Source organism: Taudactylus pleione, unplaced genomic scaffold (assembly GCF_031769625.1).
Source record: "Taudactylus pleione unplaced genomic scaffold, aTauple2 ptg000690l, whole genome shotgun sequence".
Lineage (NCBI taxonomy): Eukaryota > Metazoa > Chordata > Amphibia > Anura > Myobatrachidae > Taudactylus > Taudactylus pleione.
The window spans coordinates 3,376,097-3,398,149 of NW_028285092.1; the positions used below are offsets into that span (position 1 = coordinate 3,376,097).

A 22,053-nucleotide genomic window follows, 5' to 3' on the forward strand; every position below is an offset into this window, starting at 1 on the left:
GGTCACACTGTTACTCCTTTCTATATGCAGCCATAGTCCCTGCTACCAGATGAACAACCATGACTGGGCCAGCTGGGGTATGTGGAGAAGGTTTATATCCCTGAGTCTGGAAAGGCTATCTGCATCTCCGTGTTATATGATTGTAAAGCCAGGATCCATTAAAACACCCATCCATTGTGTTCTGCAGTTCAGTGTAGTCAGTGTAGCAGATTATAGTCGGTAACTATGGAAAGCACATGACTGTACAGATACACAGCACTATGACAAGACACTCCTTTTGACAGTGACATATGTGATTTTCCGATCCAAGAGTTGGATCACAGAGTGCTCCCGACCGTCTTCTGCTTACTGGTTAAGCAAAGCTCCTAGACTATCATTAGATGTCAGAGGTACCTAGAACAGGGGTTTATTCTAGGGCAACCTTCAGCTTTTGGAAGACCTATTTACATGTTGGAGCCTTTCCCAGCTTTTTTTTTTTGCTTCTCTATTTTTGGGATTGGTGTTCCCCTTTTTGTAATAGCAGCCTTAGCATGCATGGGAAAATGTATATGTACCCTTTACTAAGATCCAAAGTGGTCACATCAAAGATCACCCTCCCTGGTATCTCATTATGGGCCTGATTCAGAGGTGCACGCAGTTCAAGCGCAGCTACAATTTCTCACAGATTTGCAAGTGCAAAAACATGCAATTGTCAGCACGAGCATTCCTCTTGTGTACTTACATACGACAGACTGAACAAACCCTGCAACACCCCCTTTGCATGTCTGAGCAATGCTCAACTATGCTGGAGGTTCTGATTACTCCACCATTGGCACACCATCGGTTGCAACATGGACTCCTTGAGCTGTCCCTGCTTTGTACGCAGCCTCCCTTGTACTGTAACTCTTTCAAAATATGACCACTCTGACGGCGGTGCTGTGAAAAAGAATACAGCTGCATGCGGAAACACACATGATACTCCCATAACATGCCCATGACACTCCCATACCACACCCATGCCACCTCTTTTAGTATTCACTTTAGGTCATCTCCCCGCTTCCACTCTGAAACACTCATGGATTACAGACACTGGGCCTGATTCATTACGGTTCGCTATTGCTTTTGCGATCACAGCTTCGTAATCGCATGCAGGTCCAATGCGAAAATAAGCTAATGTGGGCAACTGCAATGCCATCGCAGCCTAACATAAGGACGCCCACATCCCCTTATACACATCCATAATACGTAGCAAAATAGCGAAACCATCGGTAACATCGAGTACCATCGCAGCCTCACGCACAGTTGCACAAGGTCTGACCCTACTTAGAAATTGATAAACTCGTTGCACGCAGTGGGAGCTCAAGCTGCATATACCATCACAGTGGCTAATTTACGCACGCCCCTGTAAAGGCATTCAAATGCACTGACACGTCTGCATTTCTCCGACCACACCTCTGCATACTTGCCTACCCTCCCAGAAAGGCAGGCAAGCCTCCCAGCCCCCGGCGACCCGTCTGAATAAAACCCCGGCAGCAGGGGGTAGTGGGGGGGCGTTGACACGATTTGCACTGAATCGCGTCATCGTAGCTCCGCCCCCTGCTTCACAATGCCATTAATCTAATTTTGCGGCCCACGCCCCCTTTTTGCCGCGAAGGAGGGAGCTAAATGTCAGCAACCCTGCCCCTCCGTCACCACCCCCAAGTGCCCACTTCCTGTCAATCACTCTGCGATCGGTCTGCGTAGTCACTGCAATCGCAGTCCGATCGCAGTGAGACCTTCACGAACATGCAATGCATACGCATGCGCAGAATGCAACAATCGTCCGTCTGCGTGCGTAACCGCAGTTGCGATCGGTAATGAATAAGGCACACTTTCTCAAGTCACAGCAATGTCATATGCAAATGCATATGCCAACGAACCCATTGGTTTGTGTAGACTGTTTTTTTTTAGCAAATAATCATTCAGCTGTGCAAATATCTGCACTGTGGGCTAGATTGAGCATGAAACAATATTTTATACTAAATCAAGTATATATCAGGCGCACAAATTAAATAAATATTAAATAACAATAGAAAACAACCAATCAAGCAGTGTTTGGCTAAGAACACTAAGGACTGTGGATTGTTCACACCGGCTACACTTTGTGCTCTGCAAACCATCTGAGGGTGATACCAGCCATCCGATACATTTGTGACCATAGAGACCGCATCATAAGTGAAAAGCCCTGGTGGGCGATACCTGCTTCTTACTGCATCCGTAAGGCACATAAGTCGGGACACTGCGGAGAGTCTATTACAGGTGGAGGCTGTGAGTACATACGGAGCCGGCAGACTTTGGCTGTATAGCTCCGCTTATTACAACTTGGCCGATGCTATTAACCAGCCAGCTGCTTTGATTTGGAACTCTGATCAGTTCTCCAACAGTCTATCTTTAACTATATCACATGGAATCTTATTATTATATTACCATTTGAGCCGGTAAAGTGAACTATTTTTTGATCTAATATATATATGAGAGTCAAATCTCTATTCCGGAATATTGCTATCCCTTATTTGGATAATTTTATACGGGACTTCAGTTTACCACCAAGGAGTGGGCTTTATTATTCTTTCCGGAATCAGTGTTTCTATATAAAATTCGGACTATAAATCCATCAGTCCTTATTGCTTATTATGCAAATCGGCAATCAGCTGATTTACGGTATCACTTTTGAAGTATTTTACTAGCTGTTTTTAGAATCTATTATGTTTCATGATTGATTGTTATTAAAATTGTGATTTATATTTATCAAAGAGATTTACTTTATTTTTTAGCGCTTTCTATAATTGTATATTTTTTCATAGATTGAGCATGGGTTTCTATTCTGCTTCTACACAAGCATCACAGTTGCTAATATCAGCGGTGCTATTTTAATGTTTGCATTCACATTGCGATAGCATCCTGACATAAGGAGGCCCCCTTTCTCACATCCGTATACTAGGGGAGCATATCGAAACCATCGGTAATATCGAGTAACATCAGAGCCATATGCACACTTGCACAAGCCCTGACCTTACTCAGAAATTGCTAACATCCATGCATGCTATTAGTTCTTTGGCCGCTTATAGCCTATAGCCGCGCAGTGGATAATTTATGCATGCCCCTGCAACGGCATTGAAATGCACTGGCACACCTGCGTTCACCCGACCACCCCCCCGTCACCACCCACAAACGGCACTTCCTGTCAATCACTCTGCTCTGGGTCTGCGTAGCCTCTGCAAATGCAGTTCCCATCGCAATTGCTAGTTTGACCGATTGCGTACATATTAGCAACTGCGTTCCTTGCTGAATGAGGCCCAGTGTGATCCTTTGAATCAGACCCTATATCATCAGGCTAGTAAGAAGAAAATAGAAAAAAAGTGTGAGACTGCTGGGTGCACTCTCGGGTAATTATGGGCAAGTGCTGGGCTCTAATGGTCTCGATATTGCAATGGCAACATTGTAAAAATAAACTACTTTTTGCACAACATCTTTAGTTTAAATTTTAAAAGTCATGGTAATATCTTAATTTTAAAATAAACTAATAAAAGTTATTTTTTATTTTTACTATGTTGCCATTGCAATATCGAGATTATTTAAAACACATTTCAAAATACTGACATACCCGGGCTTCAAACCCATCAGACCCATACCTCCCAACTGTCCCGCATTCAGCGGGACAGTCCCATTTTTTGGGGACTGTCCCGTTGTCCCACCCGCGGGGCCGCAGTGTCCCGCGGTGGGGGGGAAGTTGGGGGGAGCACGCACATCTGCTAGAGCAGCGGGTGAGCAGAAAGAATAGATGCCGTGCGCATGCGCACGTCATCTATTAACAGTGCGGGGAGGAAGCCCGTGTGCAGCCCAGCATCTCGGAGTGATGTAAAGGGGGTGTGCCGCTAGGCCACGCCCTTTTTCAGGAACGCGGATGTCTCGGTTTCTTATCTTCAACTGTTGGGCGGTATGCAACCCTCACATGACAGAAAGACACCCCACACATGGAACTATCTGCTCCTGCAAAGGAAACTTGCAGGGTTCATTGGACCTTTGCATCCAACAGACCAGGGTGGGGAGGATAAGGGGGGGTCCTGTCTGTTAAATGTATACACAATGTCTGATGGCAGCCCTGGACACAGCCAATGATTCCTGACCCAAGTGTTACCATTAGAGATGAGCGGTTCGGATTCTGTGGAATCCGAACCGCTCCGAACATAGGGGATCCGAGTCCACCCGAACCTTGTTTGGGTGTTCCCCGCGTGACTCGGATCCCTGTTCGGGGCCGAACGGCGGCCTCCTGATGTCGGATTATTGCTAGAGAATCCGACATCAGGGCTCCTCGAGTGTAGGGCAGACCGCTGTGATAGAGGTCTGCCCTACACAGACACAAACACACAGCCGCCAGCGGCAGCTGTGTGTTTGTAATAGCAGCCAATGAGAGTCAGGCAGACTCTCATTGGCTGCTGCACGGAGGGAGCCAGTTGGAGCTCACTCATGAGCTCCGTCTTCCGGCTCCCTCCGCTCGTAATACAGCAGAGCGGACGGCGACAGGAGTGGGGATTCAGGTAAGTTTTTTTTTTATTATTATTATTTTTTTTTAATATGTGTATTTGTAAGGGGGCACTAATGGGGGCACTACTACTGGAGGGCATAGTACTACTGGGGGGCACTGCTACTGGGGGGCATACTACTGAGGGGGCATGCTAATAGGGACACTGCTACTGGGGGGCATACTACTACTGGGGACACTACTACTGGGGGTCTGCTACGGGGGGCATGCTAATGGGGGCAATACTACTACTGGGGGCCTGCTAAGGGGCATACTACTGGGGGCACTGCTACTGGGGGCATACTACAGGGGGCACTGCTACTGGGGGCATACTACTGTGGGCATTGTGTAAAAGGGTCACTACTGTGGGCATTGTGTAAAAGGGGCACTACTGTGTGTCATAAAATAAATAAGAGACCCTACTCTATGGTGTAATGTTAATCAGGGCCACTATGTGCAGTGTAATGTGAATAAGATTGTGCACTGTGACTCCTAGGGCCGTAGCCCACTTTGTAAACAATTACTGTGATTCTGCTGGCCGTACCCCACTGGGTGGGTGCACTACTTTTCATTTCTGCCACTGCTGTGTGGCAATTTGTCATAGAAGTGCTTTAAACTGTGGTGTCTGTGCCGCTGGTTTGTCGCTTGGTAACCAGTCATCTCACTGCAACCTTTGGCCAATAATGGTGAAAATGATCATTTAAACTGTGCAGTGGTCTAAATTGACTGTAAATTACTGGAAATTAAGGTTATTGAGGTTAATAATACTCTAGGGAAAAAAAGCCCAATTTATGTGATATTAGCTTTTTTTTGTCAATTTTTGTAAAAAAATCCAAATCCAAATCCAGTCACCGCAGTTTGGCAAATCCAAATCCAAAGCTGGACGATGAATTAGAACCAAATCTGGCAAAAATGGTCCGGTGCACATCCCTAGTTACCATTACACCTCGAGCACCTTTGACGGTGATTTCAGCTGCCAGTGCAGGGTACATAACGGATGCCCCAGCCACTGATATTTACTGCATATATGCTACAAGTAGCACTCTTTCAGTCGGGGAGCTACACTGCCAGCTCCAGGCTTGTGCATGGCTTTTCTGATTGACAAATCCTGCTGCAAGTGCAGATTCACCAGCAATCAACTATAGCTAGAGCTTGTGAGGTATACTGAATAATTAGTGTGTATAAACTGTATTTGGCAGTGACACCTTGATATAGTGAAACAACGGGACTGGTACCCCTTTATCATCATACAAGAGATTTGGCATGCTCCTTCCACATGAGGCCATGCCCCTTTTTTGGACGCATGTCTCATGTCCCTATATGAAAAATGGGGAAGGGCGTAAAATTCTCTTTCTGGCCCAGGCCACCAAAAAATCTAGTTACTGCTCTGCTCTAAAGATTAATATAGGACACCTCAGTGCACTTCTGTTTAGCAGAGTTGTCTCCTGAGGGCTCAGGGGAGGTAGGACAGATCATTGAGGGTACTATACAGATATGTCCTATGTCATCCTGTCTCAAGTCACACCAAACAGGGATCTTTGTCACAGCATATTAAACATGCTGCAAAGCCGTGGGTGTACGCACCAAGCTGCAAGAGGTCATGCAATTTTCAGCTTACCTGCTCGGTTGCTATTGCTTTGCGAATCAAACTACTGCACTGTATACAGGGCCTGATTCAGAGCCGCACGCTCTTTAAGAGTGCTCGCTCTGAATCAGGGCGTTTATTTTTTTTTGTTTCGGCCTCCTGGCCACTCGCTAAGCTGTGGGTGACCACCCACAGCTTTTGAGAGCGGCCAGGTGATGGTCGCGTCAGTCGCGACCATCGGGCTTGCGATGAGACCCTTGTGGTAGGGTCTCGTCCATCGTAAGCCCCAGTGGACTTCCTGCTCTAATAGATGCACTAGTGATGTCAGTAGGGCTGCCCACAAACGGAAGGTGTTCCCTCGGGAACGCCTCCGTTTGTCCAGCCACCCCCCCTGCCCGCCTACAAAACGGGGCGAGCTGTCAATCACAATCGACAGCCGCCCCGTTTTGGTGCGAGACCCATAGCGACGGAGCGCCTGTCGCTGGCCGGGTCTCGTGCATGCACATGCCGGAGGCGGCGCATGCGCAGGGGGCAAACATCGACCAGCTTGCGAGCGGGTCTGAATCAGCCCCACAGTACAATAGCATTCCCTGACTGTCGGCCAGTCACATCCAGTACTGACAGCAAACATTGTCTTTATTTAATTAAATTGTTCTGTGATATTTTTATTTTTACTGACGTATACTGGTATAGAGGGAATGCCCCACACCTATATTGGCGCCCACTACTGTAAATGAAAAAGTCGCAAACTGTTCAAATTGGCACAGGGTACCTGCTCATTGGTATAGGAGAAGTGCCGCATAGACAATGTACTGTATATCATGGTTGCCGACTTTCTGGCTGCCCCTTTAGGGAGGGAGCAGCCATATCAACAGGGTGTGGCTGGTACAAGGGGGTATGGCCGGACATGTGACTGCCATTTGTGGATGGGACAGGGGTGGGGGCCATGCGATCGCATAATTTTGACCCCGCCCCCACTACACAATGCTAGTATTACAATTTGACGCGATCCAGAGGACTGACCAGAGTGCCGGAGGAAGATGCCGGGGGACCTCACCAGCTGGAAGCAGGTAAGTGTCACCTGCTATTCGCCACCTCACAGTGGCGAATAGTAACTCCATCAAATTCCGAAGATACATAATTTTTGGAATTTGATGAATAGCATAATTTCCATATCCCCATACTAATGTATGGGGAGTGTGGAAATTAACGCAGGGGGACTTAGCAAGGAGATATCAGTGATATCTCCTGTGCTAAGTGTGTTCATGAATACTAAAATAACGTTAATTAAGGAAAATGTCCTTAAAAACGTTATTTTAGTGTTGATGAATAGGCCCCACAGTGAAGATACTATCTCTAATTTCATTGTTGATACTACGGTGTTGTCTGTCCTGTGAAATTTTTACTGACTAGCAGGGCGAAAGTGCATTGCCTATATTGGAGCACGGTAATAGAAAAGGTTACAGATAGTGTCAAGTAAATTGGCGAAGGGTACTCGCTCTTTGGTATAGGAGGAATGCCGCATACACAGTGGACTGTATCTGAGAAAATAAAATATCTTAATAACCGGTACAAAGATGATACCAACTGTAGGGCCTGATTCAGCTTGGATCGCATATGCACACAATCGGCCGATTGTTGCATTCTGCGCATGTGTACGCATCACAGTTTGCATGCGCTGGCCACTGTAATTGCTGCGGCTACACAGATCCATCCCAGAGTGATTGACAGTAAGTGCCTTTTGTGGGTGATGACGGGGGGGTTGTCGGCCGAACGCAGGTGTGCCAATGTGTTCGCACGCCGTTTCAGGGACGTAGCCATACGCAGTGTTAGGTCTCATAGCGTGCGTGGCTGTTACCATTTCTGAGTGAGGTCAGGGCTTGTGCAAGTATGCGTATGTGTCTGATGGTACTCGATTGTACCGATGGTTTCGCTATTCACTATTACAGATGTGCGTATGGTAAAGTGGGTGTCCTTATGTGGTGCTGAGTTTGCATTGCGATCGCAGTGGTTTGGCTTGCTATCGCAGTTGAAATCCATGCGTACACAGTATTGCGATCCGTAGTGAATCAGGCCTATAATGTCATTGTTGACACTAGGAGCCTGATTCAGACCCGCTCGCAAGCGCTATGCGCTCGCAAGCGGGTCGATGGTGGCCCAGTGCGCATGCGCACGACGGAGCCGGTTCCATCGTGCGCATGCGCGAGACCCGGATAGCGACGGGCAAACCGTCGCTCCGGGTCTCGTACCAAAGGGGGCGTGCTGTCGATGTTGAGTGACAGCACGCCCCCTTTGGGGGGTGACCCGGGGGAGTGGCTGCCCAAATGGATGCGTTCCCATGTGAACACCTCCGTTTGGGGGCGGCCCCACTGACATCACTAGTGATGTCAGTGGGGCTGATTTCGGCAAGGGTCTCGTCGCAAGCCCGATGGTCTGACTCTTGACAATCGCGACCATCTTCCTGGCCGCTCGCTATAGCTGTGGGTGGTCACCCACAGCTATGCGAGCGGCCAGGAGACCGCTCTAAAAAACAAGAAGGCCGGCCCTGATTCAGAGCGAGCGCTCTGTCAGAGCGTCCGGCTCTGAATCAGGGCCTAGATTTTGGGGCTTGATTGTCAAGCTGATGGGCAAGGCCCAAAATTCAAATAACAGATACAATGATGATAGCAACTACTAGTTTCCTGAGTTCAAAGACGCAAGCAAATCACAAAAAAAACCCAGTGTATTAAAGTATTTTGTAACTTTTTTGACGCATATGCAATTCAGTTTAGGAAGGCCGAACTTTGGTGGACGGAAAATAGTGTTACACTCACCCGCGTCTCAGTATGTTATGCTGCACCTGAGTACGCAGTGATGCGGCCAGGTGCGGCATATTAGACGCACCACGCCTGACGCTCTGATTGGCGTACGGCAAAATTATGACTTCGAATACATCTTTACATTGGTGCCAAGCTATTGTAAGGCACTGTACATTTCATAAATGACCTCCAACGAATGTAAATGTTTGACTGATGACCAAATTTGTGCAAAGTGTACTGCTTATCTTGCTATTGATTAATAGTCAAACAATAAGTTAAATAAATAGCAACAGAAAAGTAAAATACTTAGTCAAAATTCAGATGTTTTCCCACTTGAAGATAAAACTTGACCAATGTGAGAATTTACTGCTAAACTCTCACTTTTTCTACATTCTCACCGTATTACATTTGGCCTTATATGCCAAATTCTGCCCTGCCTTCTTGTGCTCTCAGATATATCTAATGGAATCGGTATGAGATTCAAATACCGACAGTGAGGTTCAAATACCGACAGTGAGAGCCCAAACGCTGAAGATCCCAACTACGGCTAGTAAGTATCCTAACCCTCCCCTCTCCCCCCCTAACCCTAACCCTGGATTAGTGGTGCCTAACCCTAACCTCCCCGGTGGGCAGGGCCGACATCAGTGGGGTACTGTCAGGACTGGAGTCCCGGGCCCAGACACTTAGCAGAAAGGGGGGGCCCGCTCCTACTCCTGTAGTTTCTGACTTTTTTTTACGGAGCACAGCAGCACTGCTGCTGCTGGCTCCAGTAGATAAGAGTTAGACGGCGGGCACTAGGACTCACCGCGGCTCTAGCAGGCCAGGTCTGTCCGGGAATGACTGTGCTTACCCTGAACACAGAGGAGACAGACAGCAGTGGGCGGCACGCGAAGCTGGTAAAAAAGTTTAAGCATGATGCGCTCCACTGCGCTGTATGAGGGTGGGAGGGATGAACACATAAGGGGGCTGGCTGGATACACATAGAAGGGGGTCTGGCTGGACACACAAGAAAGCCTGGCTGGACAAGGGGGCTTGGCTGGACACATAAGGGGGCCTAGCTGGATACACAGAGAAGGAGAGCTGGCTGGACACACAGAAGGGGGGCTGGTTGGACGCACATAAGGGGGGCTGGTTGGACAGACAAGGGAGGGCTGGTTGGACGCACATAAGGGGGGCTGGTTGGACAGACAAGGGAGGGCTGGTTGGACGCACATAAGGGAGGCTGGTAGGACAGACAAGGGAGGGCTGGCTGGACACAGAAGAGGGCAGGTTTGATATTTTTTGGCCATTTTTTTCTGTATGAATAAGGTAGCGGGTGAAGGGGGTGGGGGGCCCTGATGATTTTGTCAGTCCTGGGCCCCACTTTTTTTTCTGACGGCAGCCCTGGGGCCTGGCTGGACACATAAGGGGGCCTGGCTGGATACACAGAGTAGGGGGGCTGGCTGGATACACACATAAGGGGGGGTTGGCTGGACACAAAGATAAGGGGAGCTGGCTGGACACATAAGGGGGCCTTGCTGGACACACTCACAGAAGGGGGGCTGGCTGGACACATAAGAGGGCTGGCTGGACACATACAAGGGGGGCTGGCTGGACACATATAAGGGGGGCTGGTTGGACAGACAAGGGGGGCTGGCTGGACACAGAAGAGGGGGGGCTTCCTAAACTGAATTGCCTAACCCCAGGGCTGTCTTAACAGCAGTACAGGCCCCTGGGCAAAACAATGCAGTGGCCCCAGTAGTAGTCCCACCTATGCAGTGGCCCCAGTAGTAGTCCCCCCTATGCAGTGGCCCCAGTAGTAGTCCCCCCTATGCAGTGGCCCCAGTAGTAATCCCCCCTATGCATTGCCACAGTAGTAATCCCCCCTATGCAGTGCCCCCAGTAGTAATCCCCCATATGCAGTGCCCCCAGTAGTAATCCCCCCTATGCATTGCCCCCAGTAGTAATCCCCCTATGCATTTCCCCCAGTAGTAGACTCCCCCATACAGTGCCCCCAGTAGCGGCCACCCTCCCCATACAGTGCCCCCAGTATCGCCCCCATCCCCAAACAGTGCCCCCAGCAGCAGCCCCCCTATATAGTGCCCCCAGTAGCACCCCTCTTATGCTCTGAGAGTCCCCGTGCCCCCTTACACACACACACAAAAAAAATCAACTGACCTGATCCCCGCTCCTGCCGATGACCACCGCTGTCCACTCCTCTGGACCTTCTCTCGCTATGTACTATGGGATGGGAGAGACGTCATGACGTCTCTCCCATCACCCGCTGCGGGGGGAGCCGGAAAGTGGAGCTAATGAGTGAGCTCCAGACGGCTCCCTCTGTGGACGACACAGCAGCCAATGAGAGTCTGTCTGACTTTCATTGGCTGCTATAACAAACAGCTGTGTTTGTAAACTGCCTAACCCCCCTTCCTGCACTCTAACCCTCACTCGGGGGCCTAATCCTAACCTCCCCATGGGGGTGTCTATTCCTAACCCCCCCTCCCTGTAGCCTAACCCTCCCTGGGGGGTGCCTAACCCTAAATCCTCCCCCATCTCTGGCTAATCTTGCATACTTACCACCATCCGGACGTTCGGGCTTCCTGGCGGACGGGATGCCGCCGCAGGTATCCTGACGTCCATCGGGCTATCGGTGTCGGCATTATGCCGAGCGGCAGGAGTGTCGATATTTTGACTGCCAGTATCACGTCTGCCGGCATATCAACTGCATCCCGTATCCAATGTCCCATTGCACCTGTCTGTCCCCCCTTTTGTTTTAAATATACAGGCACTCATCAAGCAACAATTTGAGGTCTACAGGCATATTCTAATTGCTGTTACCCTTTCTCGCTATAGAAGGCTCCTAGTTTACACTGACTGTGCAGCAGGATATAAATTGGCTTTCCTCTGACTTTGATCCCAGACCTGTGGACATCCCATGAAGTAGCCATTACTGCCTTACGCCAAGACAGCCACTGTAAGCCTACTGTCTGAAGAATTTCAGAGAATCCTTCTGGATCTCCCAGAGTATTGGTGCATAAAGTAGCAAGCATTTAAATGATTTAAATAAAATATTTTAAATTCGGTCATCAATTTCCAGCAGTCTACATTAAATAACATTGTCAGTATACATTAACAAACCTTTATGGTTCTCATCCCTTTTTAATTTAGAAGTGGGAAGGAGACCTTTCTACAGTACCACAAGCACCCCTAATAGTCATGTTCAAATTATAGGCATTAAATGCTGTATACATTGTAAAATGCCTGTGCAGTAAACATCTTTTGCTATAAACATTCTCATTGCAATGCAAGTTTTATATAATCCTGTAATTATATGTATATTTATCCATTTATTTTTTGTTTTGTTATGTGTCATACCTCCCCTTTCTGTCTTTGCCGTTTACAATGCTTGCGTCAATAGATCCAATGAGCATTGCAGCACAGTTTTCATGATTATTTATTCTAAAATAAAGAAAAGTATTGAGTTATTATCTTTTATTTGTTAGGCACCACAATGTGTACACAGTGCTGTACAATGGTTCACATAAAAACCAAAACCAAAACATAGTAAAAATACATTGCACAGCAATGAACAAAACATAAATGCAATTACTGCAATAAAACAATAGACAAGGAGAAACAATTATAGGGGAAAGGGGTGGGCAACGTGTAGTAGATAGAGAGTCGCTGAGGGGGAGGAGACAAAAGAGAATGAGCATTAGTGGTAAGAATAGAGCAGGGGAAGAAATAGGTGGGAAGAGGGCCCTGCCCGAGTGCATATATTCTAAAGGGGAGATAGACAGGTGGTGGGAAAACTGAATGAGATAAAGTGGGTAGGAGGAGTGAGTGATGGAGGACTTAGAGAAGGGCTGGTAGGCTCTAGTGAAAAGGTGCGTTTTCAAGAATCGGTTAAAGCTAGGGAGAGTGTTTAAAAGTAGGGGGCACGGCGAGAGAAATCCTGGAGGCTAGCATGGGAGGAATAAACAAGAGTAGAGGTGAGGCATCAGTCAAAGGAGGAGCAGAGAGGGCAGGAGGGAGTCTGGGCACTAAGCGCAGCATCATATTGGTAGATTCTGAGCCCTAGAATGTGCCCACAGTCTACAGCGCATGCGCCATGCCGCAGACATTGTCCCAGTGGTTTCTCTACTGCGCATGTGTAAAACGCCAGGAAAATGGCTATGGTGGCCATTTTCTAGGTGATTTTGACAGTGCTGATAACAGCGCCGACATGAGACTCTGGCTGCGGAGTGGTAAGTATTAAAAATATGGGTGCAGGGTGTGCGGTGTGGGCTCCCCGTGGACCCAGGGACCCGTGTGATGGAGGTCCAATATGAATGGTCTGCACTATGCCTCGCACCACACATTGTTATCCTTAAACTGTGCCTTTAATCCAATTTTTTGTGACAAAAATACTAATCCTAAGTACCTAATACAATATAAGCAGATTTGCCTGCAGCTACAGTATGATGCGCATAAGACACAAAATTCTGGAATGTGGTATGAGTTTCGAGAATCACTACCTGTGGCAGAACATCAGAGTTGCTTCAGGCGTCTTGCGCCATATGGTGTAAAAAGGGTAGGTGTATGAGGGCACATCTATAAATATAAGTGTCACCATTGGAGATCAGGGGAGCTTAGGAGATTTCCATGTGAGGAGGTGTAGATAGAAGAGAAGGAATCCAAGCAAGGAGTATGTGTCTTACTCTAGTACAGTTCAGCCATTTTGGTACATTTCTGTAGGTACAGTAGCAAGTGAGTTTATAAAGCCAGAATTAGGGTGTAGAGGGATGAAGTCTGAGGGTGAAAGCTGGGGCAGAAGAGTCAAAAGCAGTGGAGAGGGTGGAATTATAAATTGAGATAGTAGGCTATTCTGAGTTGGACACATCTGTGGACACTCTTCCGTATGGTATATTTGCCTGCTTACAGTACTAGTTTATTGTAGTTTGGGGAAGAAAGAGAAAACTCTCTTTTTCGGGGGCACTCAGGTGTGATGATTTATAGTAAGAATGATATATAGTAATAAATAACTTTTATTGGATATACTTTAAAATGCCAACAACAAGTCTGAACCCGTTAATATATGGCCCTACTGTTTAAAATAACAGCCGTAGAATATCGACGGCAAAAAACAAACAAACACAAAACATGAAAAGACATATAATTGCAATAAATATCACAAATGTGTGAAGCTGAGTGAAATAGTACAAATTGGTCTCTAATTCTCTATCTCATATAGTGTTGAGACCAAAACACAACAAAAAGTCTCTAAATCCAATGACTACGTGATATTATAATAGCACAATGGCTAATCAAAATTGCAGCAGACACAGAGACATCAAAAAGCTCTTCAGAAAAAAATAATAATGATAATGCGTCTTCAATATAGATTATATGAGGTATCACAAGAAGATTCCTAGTACATGCTGATACTTTTTAATGCAAAGAAAAGAGGTCAAATAAATCAAAAATAAATGACCCTTTAAGTATGTTAATGTATGTCAATCACAGGTTGTTGTGAGAGGTAGATCGCGCACAAGCTGCCTGTGAGGTTACCCAGGTACTGGTAGACAGTTAGATACAGATAAAAATTCAACTACTCCCTTATATGGAGTCTTCAAAACAGCAGCTGCTGCGTGCCATTATACTATATCATTGAATGGCACGTGAGCGTACTATTTGGCACTCCCAGGGTAGGGAATAAGTGTAATGAGTATCTGCTTTTAGACCACGTTCAAAAGAAGGTCCTGGTATAGACAGTGCAGGAGCCTCAAATGGCCGGACACCAATGAGAGTACTCATAGAAATTGTAGTAGTTATACAATAAATAGATTTAATAACACAGCATAGGATCGCAATCTGTGCTGCTGCCGATCATATACCATATGGTAGTGGTGAGTGGTGGGAAACCCAGATCACGTATGCAGTGATAAGAAGAAAGAAAATTAGTGTAGCTGCATTGTGACTGATATAGAGTGAGTAGAACTCTGTTGCCCTTAAGGTATTGCAGGGTCACATACTCATCTCTGTATTGTATAGCCGCTAAGTGCGCTGGAAAAGCAAATATGTAGAAAGTACCTGGGTGCTCACATACAGGGAGCCGGTGTAAGATGGAGGAAATCTGCCACAAGAAGAGCCTGTCAGTGTGCTGCTATGAAGAATCCCGCCTGTACACAGCCGGATTTGCGGGTCTGAGACGCGCGTTTCACTATCGCTTCCTCAGTCAGATGCCGGTGGGCTGGAGTACACAGGTGATCTTTACCCTGTGTAGCGACCAATGAGAGGGCGGCTGCTGTGTGTCGCAAGTGTAATGCCCTTGTTGATAGGTCCAAGTGTTCACTCCCTCTATTGGCCCACAGCAACAAGAGAGAGTGAGTCATAGGGGGGGAGGTGTTAAAATAGATGAAGCTAATAATGATCAGACTTCCAGACTTAGGTGGAAAACCTGACTTGTAAATAAGTAGTCTGACTTGCAGCAATGGTTAATATTGATTGGCACACAGTAATCACTAGTCTCAGAAATACAATTGTAAGTGAAAGGAACATATAAATAAAATTATGATATTAAGTAATTTGCATGAAATACAACTGAATAGAATTAAGAGGAATATATATAGACAACTATAAACATTATAAAAAATATATATAGAGATAGTGAGGGTGAGAGTAGCTATATATGAAAATGCATTAAAATGAAATTAAAATAAAAATAAATATAAAATAAGAAAAAGAAACATAAACACTAATAGATAAATGAAAATAATAAATTATATAAATAAAACAATTAAATAGGTTGTGGCCAAATAGGTGTTGTGTAAGGTGAATACCATAAGAAATGTGAAACAAACAAAAATAAAAATAATTATAATAAAATAGTATTGGGAAGAATATAAATAGAAATATCGTGTAAATGAAATTGTGATATAGTAAGATGTTATATGGAGTTTTAGTAAGGCTCGAAGTATCGGGTTTGGAAGTTCTATCACCGTCCTACTGAAGTAATGACTGGGTCGGAGTTTTACCTCCGACAATCGTCCATTTCTGCTTGCAAGTGAGACTTTCAGCAATATTTGCATTATACATGATAAATTCTCACATGCAAGCAGAAATGGACGATTGTCAGAGGTAAAACTCCGACCCAGTCATTACTTCAGTAGGACGGTGATAGAACTTCCAAACCCGATACTTCGAGCCTTACTAAAACTCCATATAACATCTTACTATATGACAATTTTCAGTACCCAGTACTGTAGAAAGGACTATTTCTTATTTCCTTATATATATTTTTCTCAGATTGTTTAATTATTAATTCTTTCTATATACATTTATACTTATAATATATATCTTATTATTTAGCAATTATTTATTAATTTACTTACAAATTATTTATTTTTATCATTTATTATAATTTTCATTGTTAATATTTTCGATTTATATATTTTTTACCACTATATTCATTTGTATCAACATAACTATAAGATTGCAAATTCTACCACTTATAACACTTCAGTCCCTGGTTACTCATTTATTAACCTATTTATTCATTTACATGATATTTCTATTTATTTTCTTCCCAATACTATTTTATTATAATTATTTTTATTTTCATTTGTTTGTTTCACATTTCTTATGGTATTCACCTTACACAACACCTATTTGGCCACAACCTATTTAATTGTTTTATTTATATAATTTATTATTTTCATTTATCTATTAGTGTTTATGTTTCTTTTTCTTATTTTATATTTATTTTTATTTTTATTTCATTTTAATGCATTTTCATATATATCTAATCTCACCCTCACTATCTCTATATATATTTTTTATAATGTTTATAGTTGTCTTTATATATATATCCCTCTTAATTCTATTCAGTTGTATTTCATGCAAATTACTTAATATCATAATTTTATTTATATGTTCCTTTCACTTACAATTGTATTTCTGAGACTAGTGATTACTGTGTGCCTTAATCAATATTAACCATTGCTGCAAGTCAGACTACTTATTTACAAGTCAGGTTTTCCACCTAAGTCTGGAAGTCTGATCGTTATTAGCTTCATCTAATTTAACACCTCCCCCCCCTATGACTCACTCTCTCTTGTTGCTGTGGGCCAATAGAGGGAGTGAACACTTGGACCTATCAACAAGGGCATTACACTTGCGACACACAGCAGCCGCCCTCTCATTGGTCGCTACACAGGGTAAAGATCACCTGTGTACTCCAGCCCACCGGCATCTGACTGAGGAAGCGATAGTGAAACGCGCGTCTCAGACCCGCAAATCCGGCTGTGTACAGGCGGGATTCTTCATAGCAGCACACTGACAGGCTCTTCTTGTGGCAGATTTCCTCCATCTTACACCGGCTCCCTGTATGTGAGCACCCAGGTACTTTCTACATATTTGCTTTTCCAGCGCACTTAGCGGCTATACAATACAGAGATGTGTATGAGACCCTGCAATACCTTAAGGGCAACAGAGTTCTACTCACTCTATATCAGCCACAGTGCAGCTACACTAATTTTCTTTCTTCTTATCACTGCATACGTGATCTGGGTTTCCCACCACTCACCACTACCTTATGGTATATGATCGGCAGCAGCACAGATTGCGATCCTATGCTGTGTTATTAAATCTATTTATTGTATAACTACTACGATTTCTATGAGTACTCTCATTGGGATCAGGCCATAAGAGGCTCCTGCACTATCTGTACCAGGACCTTCTTTTGAACGTGGTCCAAAAGCAGATACTCATTACACTTAGTCGCTACCCTGGGAGTGCCAAATAGTACGCTCACGTGCCATTCAATGATATAGTATAATGGCACGCAGCAGCTGCTGTTTTGAAGACTCCATATAAGGGAGTAGTTGAATTTTTATCTGTATCTAACTGTCTACCAGTACCTGGGTAACCTCACAGGCGGCTTGTGCGCGATCTGCCTCTCACAACAACCTGTGATTGACATACATTAACATACTTAAAGGGTCATTTATTTTTGATTTATTTGACCGCTTTTCTTTGCATTAAAAAGTATCAGCATGTACTAGGAATCTTCTTGTGATACCTCATGTAATCTATATTGAAGACGCATTATCATTATTATTTTTTTCTGAAGAGCTTTTTGATGTCTCTGTGTCTGCTGCAATTTTGATTAGCCATTGTGCTATTATAATATCACGTAGTCATTGGATTTAGAGACTTTTTGTTGTCTTTTGGTCTCAACACTATATGAGATAGAGAATTAGAGACCAATTTGTACTATTTCACTCAGCTTCACACATTTGTGATATTTATTGCAATTATATGTCTTTTCATGTTTTGTGTTTGTTTATTTTTTGTTGTCGATATTCTACGGCTGTTATTTTAAACAGAAGGGCCATATATTAATATATATCGTTCTTACTATAAATCATCACACCTGAGTGCCCCCGAAAATGAGTTTTCTCTTTCTTCCCCAAACTATGTCAATCTGTACTCTCAAGGGTAGCACCTCCACACCTGATATTTTTTGATACCCGTAATAGGGTTTGATATTTATGATTGTGGATTGTCATATTTTTCTTTCTACTTCATAATCACTTATACATAACTTAATATATAAGATCCTGTGCTCAAATTACATTTCCCCATTCCCCTTTTCCCTGGTTTTCTATGCAGTACTAGTTTATGTTAATGTGAGAATCTCCCTTTGTATTAGGAGTGTGCACCGGCCACTTTTCGTGTTTTGTGTTTTGGTTTTGGATCTGGATTGGTTTTGCCAAAACCACCCTTCCGTGTTTTGGGTTCTGGGTTTTGTGTTTTGGATCTGTATTTTTTTTTAAAAAAGCATAAAAACAGCTAAAATCACAGAATTTGTGGGTTTTTCTGCTCCTATGCTATTATTAACCTCAATAACCTTAATTTCCACTCATTTCCAGTCTATTCTGAACACCTCACAATAGTGTTTTTATGTCCAAAAGGTTGCACCGAGGTAGCTGGATGACTATGCTAAGCGACGCGAGTGGGCGGCACAAACACGTGGCCCATCTAGGAGTGACACTGCAGTGGCAGACAGGATGGCAGTTTGAAAAACTAGGCCCCAAACAGTACATAATTCAAAGAAAAAAAAGAGGTGCAAGATGGAATTGTCCTTGGGCCCTCCCATCCACCCTTATGTTGTATAAACAGGACATGCACACTTTAACAAACCAATCATTTCAGCGCCAGGGTCTGCCACACGACTGTGGCTGAAATGATTGGTTCGTTTGGGCCCCCACAAAACAAGCTGGCAATTAATCTGTCCCTGCACAAACTGGCTCTACGGAGGGAAGATGTTGTCCTCATCCACCGATTCCTCACCCTCTTCAGTGTTGTGTACATCCTCATCCTCACAGAGTATTAATTAGTCCCCGCTGGAATCCACAACCACAGGTCCCTCTGTACGTTCTGGAGGCTGGTCTCCCTGGAAGAGTTGATAATTCATTTTATGAACATCATCTTCTCCACATTTTGTGGAAGCAACCTCCTACGCTTTTCGCTGACAAGGTTCCCGGCTGCACTAAACACTCGTTCGGAGTACACACTGGAGGGGGGGCAACTCAGGTAAAATAGAGCCAGTTTGTACAGGGGCCTCCAAATTGCTTCTTTTTCCTGCCAGTACACGTCTGAGATGCCTACTTGGATGCTGTCACTGATGTAATCCTTTAACAGACAGACGCATGCTTGACGCTGCTGCTTTGAGGATGCAGGTGCAGCTACAGCCCACACAATTCACAAAGACAGAAAAAAAAGAAGAATTTTTTTATTGTTTGTGGAGCGCACTTTGAGGGTTACACCACCCTTTAACAGACAGATGCACGCTTGTCGCTGCTGCTTTGAGGATGCAGGTGCGGCTACTGCGCATACATTTCACACACAAACACAGAAAAAAAGATTATTTTATTTTGTTGGAGCGCACTTTGGGGGTAACACCACCCTTTAACAGACAGATGCACGTTTGTCACTGCTGCTTTGAGGACAGTATCATATGCAGTGACAATAGACTTGTCAGAAATTGTTGGCACGTCCTTCAGTCCGGACCAGATGTCGAAACCGGCCATTGACTTATGACACAGGCGCATGCTTGGCACTGCTACTGTGTTGATGCACGTGCGGCTACATCGCACACAAGTCACAAACAGAAATTTATTTTTTATTTTTTTTGGAGCACTTTGGGGGTTACACCACCCTTTAACAGACTTTGGGACACAGGCGCATGGTTGGCGCTGCTCCTTTGTTGATGCACGTGCAGCTACAGTGCACACAATTCACAAAGACAGAAAAAAAAGAAGAATTTTATTATTGTTTGTGGAGCGCACTTTGAGGGTTACACCACCCTTTAACAGACAGCACACGCTTGTCGCTGCTGCTTTGAGGATGCAGGTGCAGCTACTGCGCATACATTTCACAACGACAGAAAAAAAGAAGAATTTTTTTATTTTTTGTGGAGCGCACTTTGAGGGTTACACCACCCTTTAACAGGCAGACGCACGCTTGTCGCTGCTGCTTTGAGGATGCAGGTGCAGGTGCGGCTACTGCGCATACATTTCACAAAGAGAAAAAAAAGAAGAATTTTTTATTTTGTTTGGAGTGCACTTTGGGGGTCGCAGCACCCTTTAATGGACAAGCCAGCCGGCCCTTTACTTATGACACAGGCGACGCAGTCGCTGAATGGGAAAAGTGGGCAGAAATTTTTCGGGCCACCCAAAGCGTCTCCTGCATGCCCCTGTCGCTTTACAGAAAATTCTGTACCACCAAGTTTATTGTGTGAGCAAAACATGGGACGTGCTGGAATTTGCCGAGATGTAATGCCCGCACAATATTGGTGGCGTTGTCAGATATCACAAATCCCCAGGAGAGTCTAAGTGGGGTAAGCCACTGGGCGATGATTTCCCTCAGTTTCTCTAAGAGGTTGTCAGCGGTGTGCCTCTTACTGAAACCAGTGATACACAGTGTAGCCTGCCTTGGAACGAGCTGGCGTTTCTGAGATGCTGCTACTGGCGACGCTGCTGTTGTTGCTGCGTAAGGTGATACATTTACCCAGTGGGCTGTCACAGTCATACAGTCCTTAGTCTGCCATGTTCCACTTGTCCACATGTCCGTGGTTAAGTGGACATTGGGTACAACCGCATTTTTCAGGACACTGAGGACACTTTTTCTGATGTTTCTGTACAGTCTCGGTATCGCCTGCCTAGTGAAGTGGAATCTAGACGGGATTTGGAACCGGGGACACACTACCTCCATCAATTGTCTAAATTCCACTGCACTAATGGCGGATACCGGAGGCACGTCTAACACCAACATAGCAGTCAAGGCCTCAGTTATACGTTTTGCTTCAGGATGACTGCTGTCGTACTTTATCCTCCTCGCTAAGGACTGTTGGAGGGCCAATTTTTTAGTAAGAGTAGTGGTGTTCCTACTTCCTCTCTGGGATGATGAACAACTCCCAGCAGCAGCAACAGCACTAGGAGGAAGTGGTTCTTGATCTTTCCCTATTTTATTTTTATCGGAGAAAGTTTGGTCCTCCATTTATGTTATATTGATATATACGTGCGGCTAAGGCGCACACAAACACAGAAAATTATTTTTTATTTTTGTTGGAGACTAGTGCACTTTGTGGGTTACACCACCCTTTAAGAAATGAGCCAGCCGGCCCTTTACTTATGGGACACAGGCGCACGCTTGGCGCTGCTCCTTTGTTGATGCACGTGCAGCCACAGTGCACACAATTCACAAACACAGAAAATATTTTTTTATTTTGTTTGGACTGTACTTTGGGGGTTACAGCACCCTTTAACAGTTAAGCCAGCCGGCCCTTTACTTATGACACAGGCGCACGCTTGGCACTACTTTGTTGATGCACGTGCGGCTACTGCGCACACAATTCATAAACACAGAAATTTTTTTTATTTTGTTTGGAGTGTACTTTGGGGGTTACAGCACCCTTTAACAGACAAGCCAGCCGGCCCTTTACTTATGGGACACAGGCGCACGCTTGGCACTGCTCCTTTGTTGATGCACGTGCAGCCACAGTGCACACAATTCACAAAGACAGAAAATAATTTTTTATTTTTGTTGGAGACTAGTGCTCTTTGTGGGTTATACCACCCTTTAAGAGATGAGCCAGCCGGCCCTTT

General features: G+C 45.0%; 1 protein-coding gene across 1 annotated transcript in view; it reads right to left on the reverse strand.

Annotated features, from left to right (window-relative positions):
- Positions 1-22,053, reverse strand: part of ANKRD44 (ankyrin repeat domain 44) — a 1,197,127-nt gene that overhangs the window by 98,728 nt on the left and 1,076,346 nt on the right. The window contains exon 24 of the mRNA XM_088456231.1: positions 12,278-12,361. Coding sequence (XP_088312357.1) covers positions 12,278-12,361 — 84 coding nt within the window. The remainder of the gene's footprint in view (positions 1-12,277; positions 12,362-22,053) is intronic.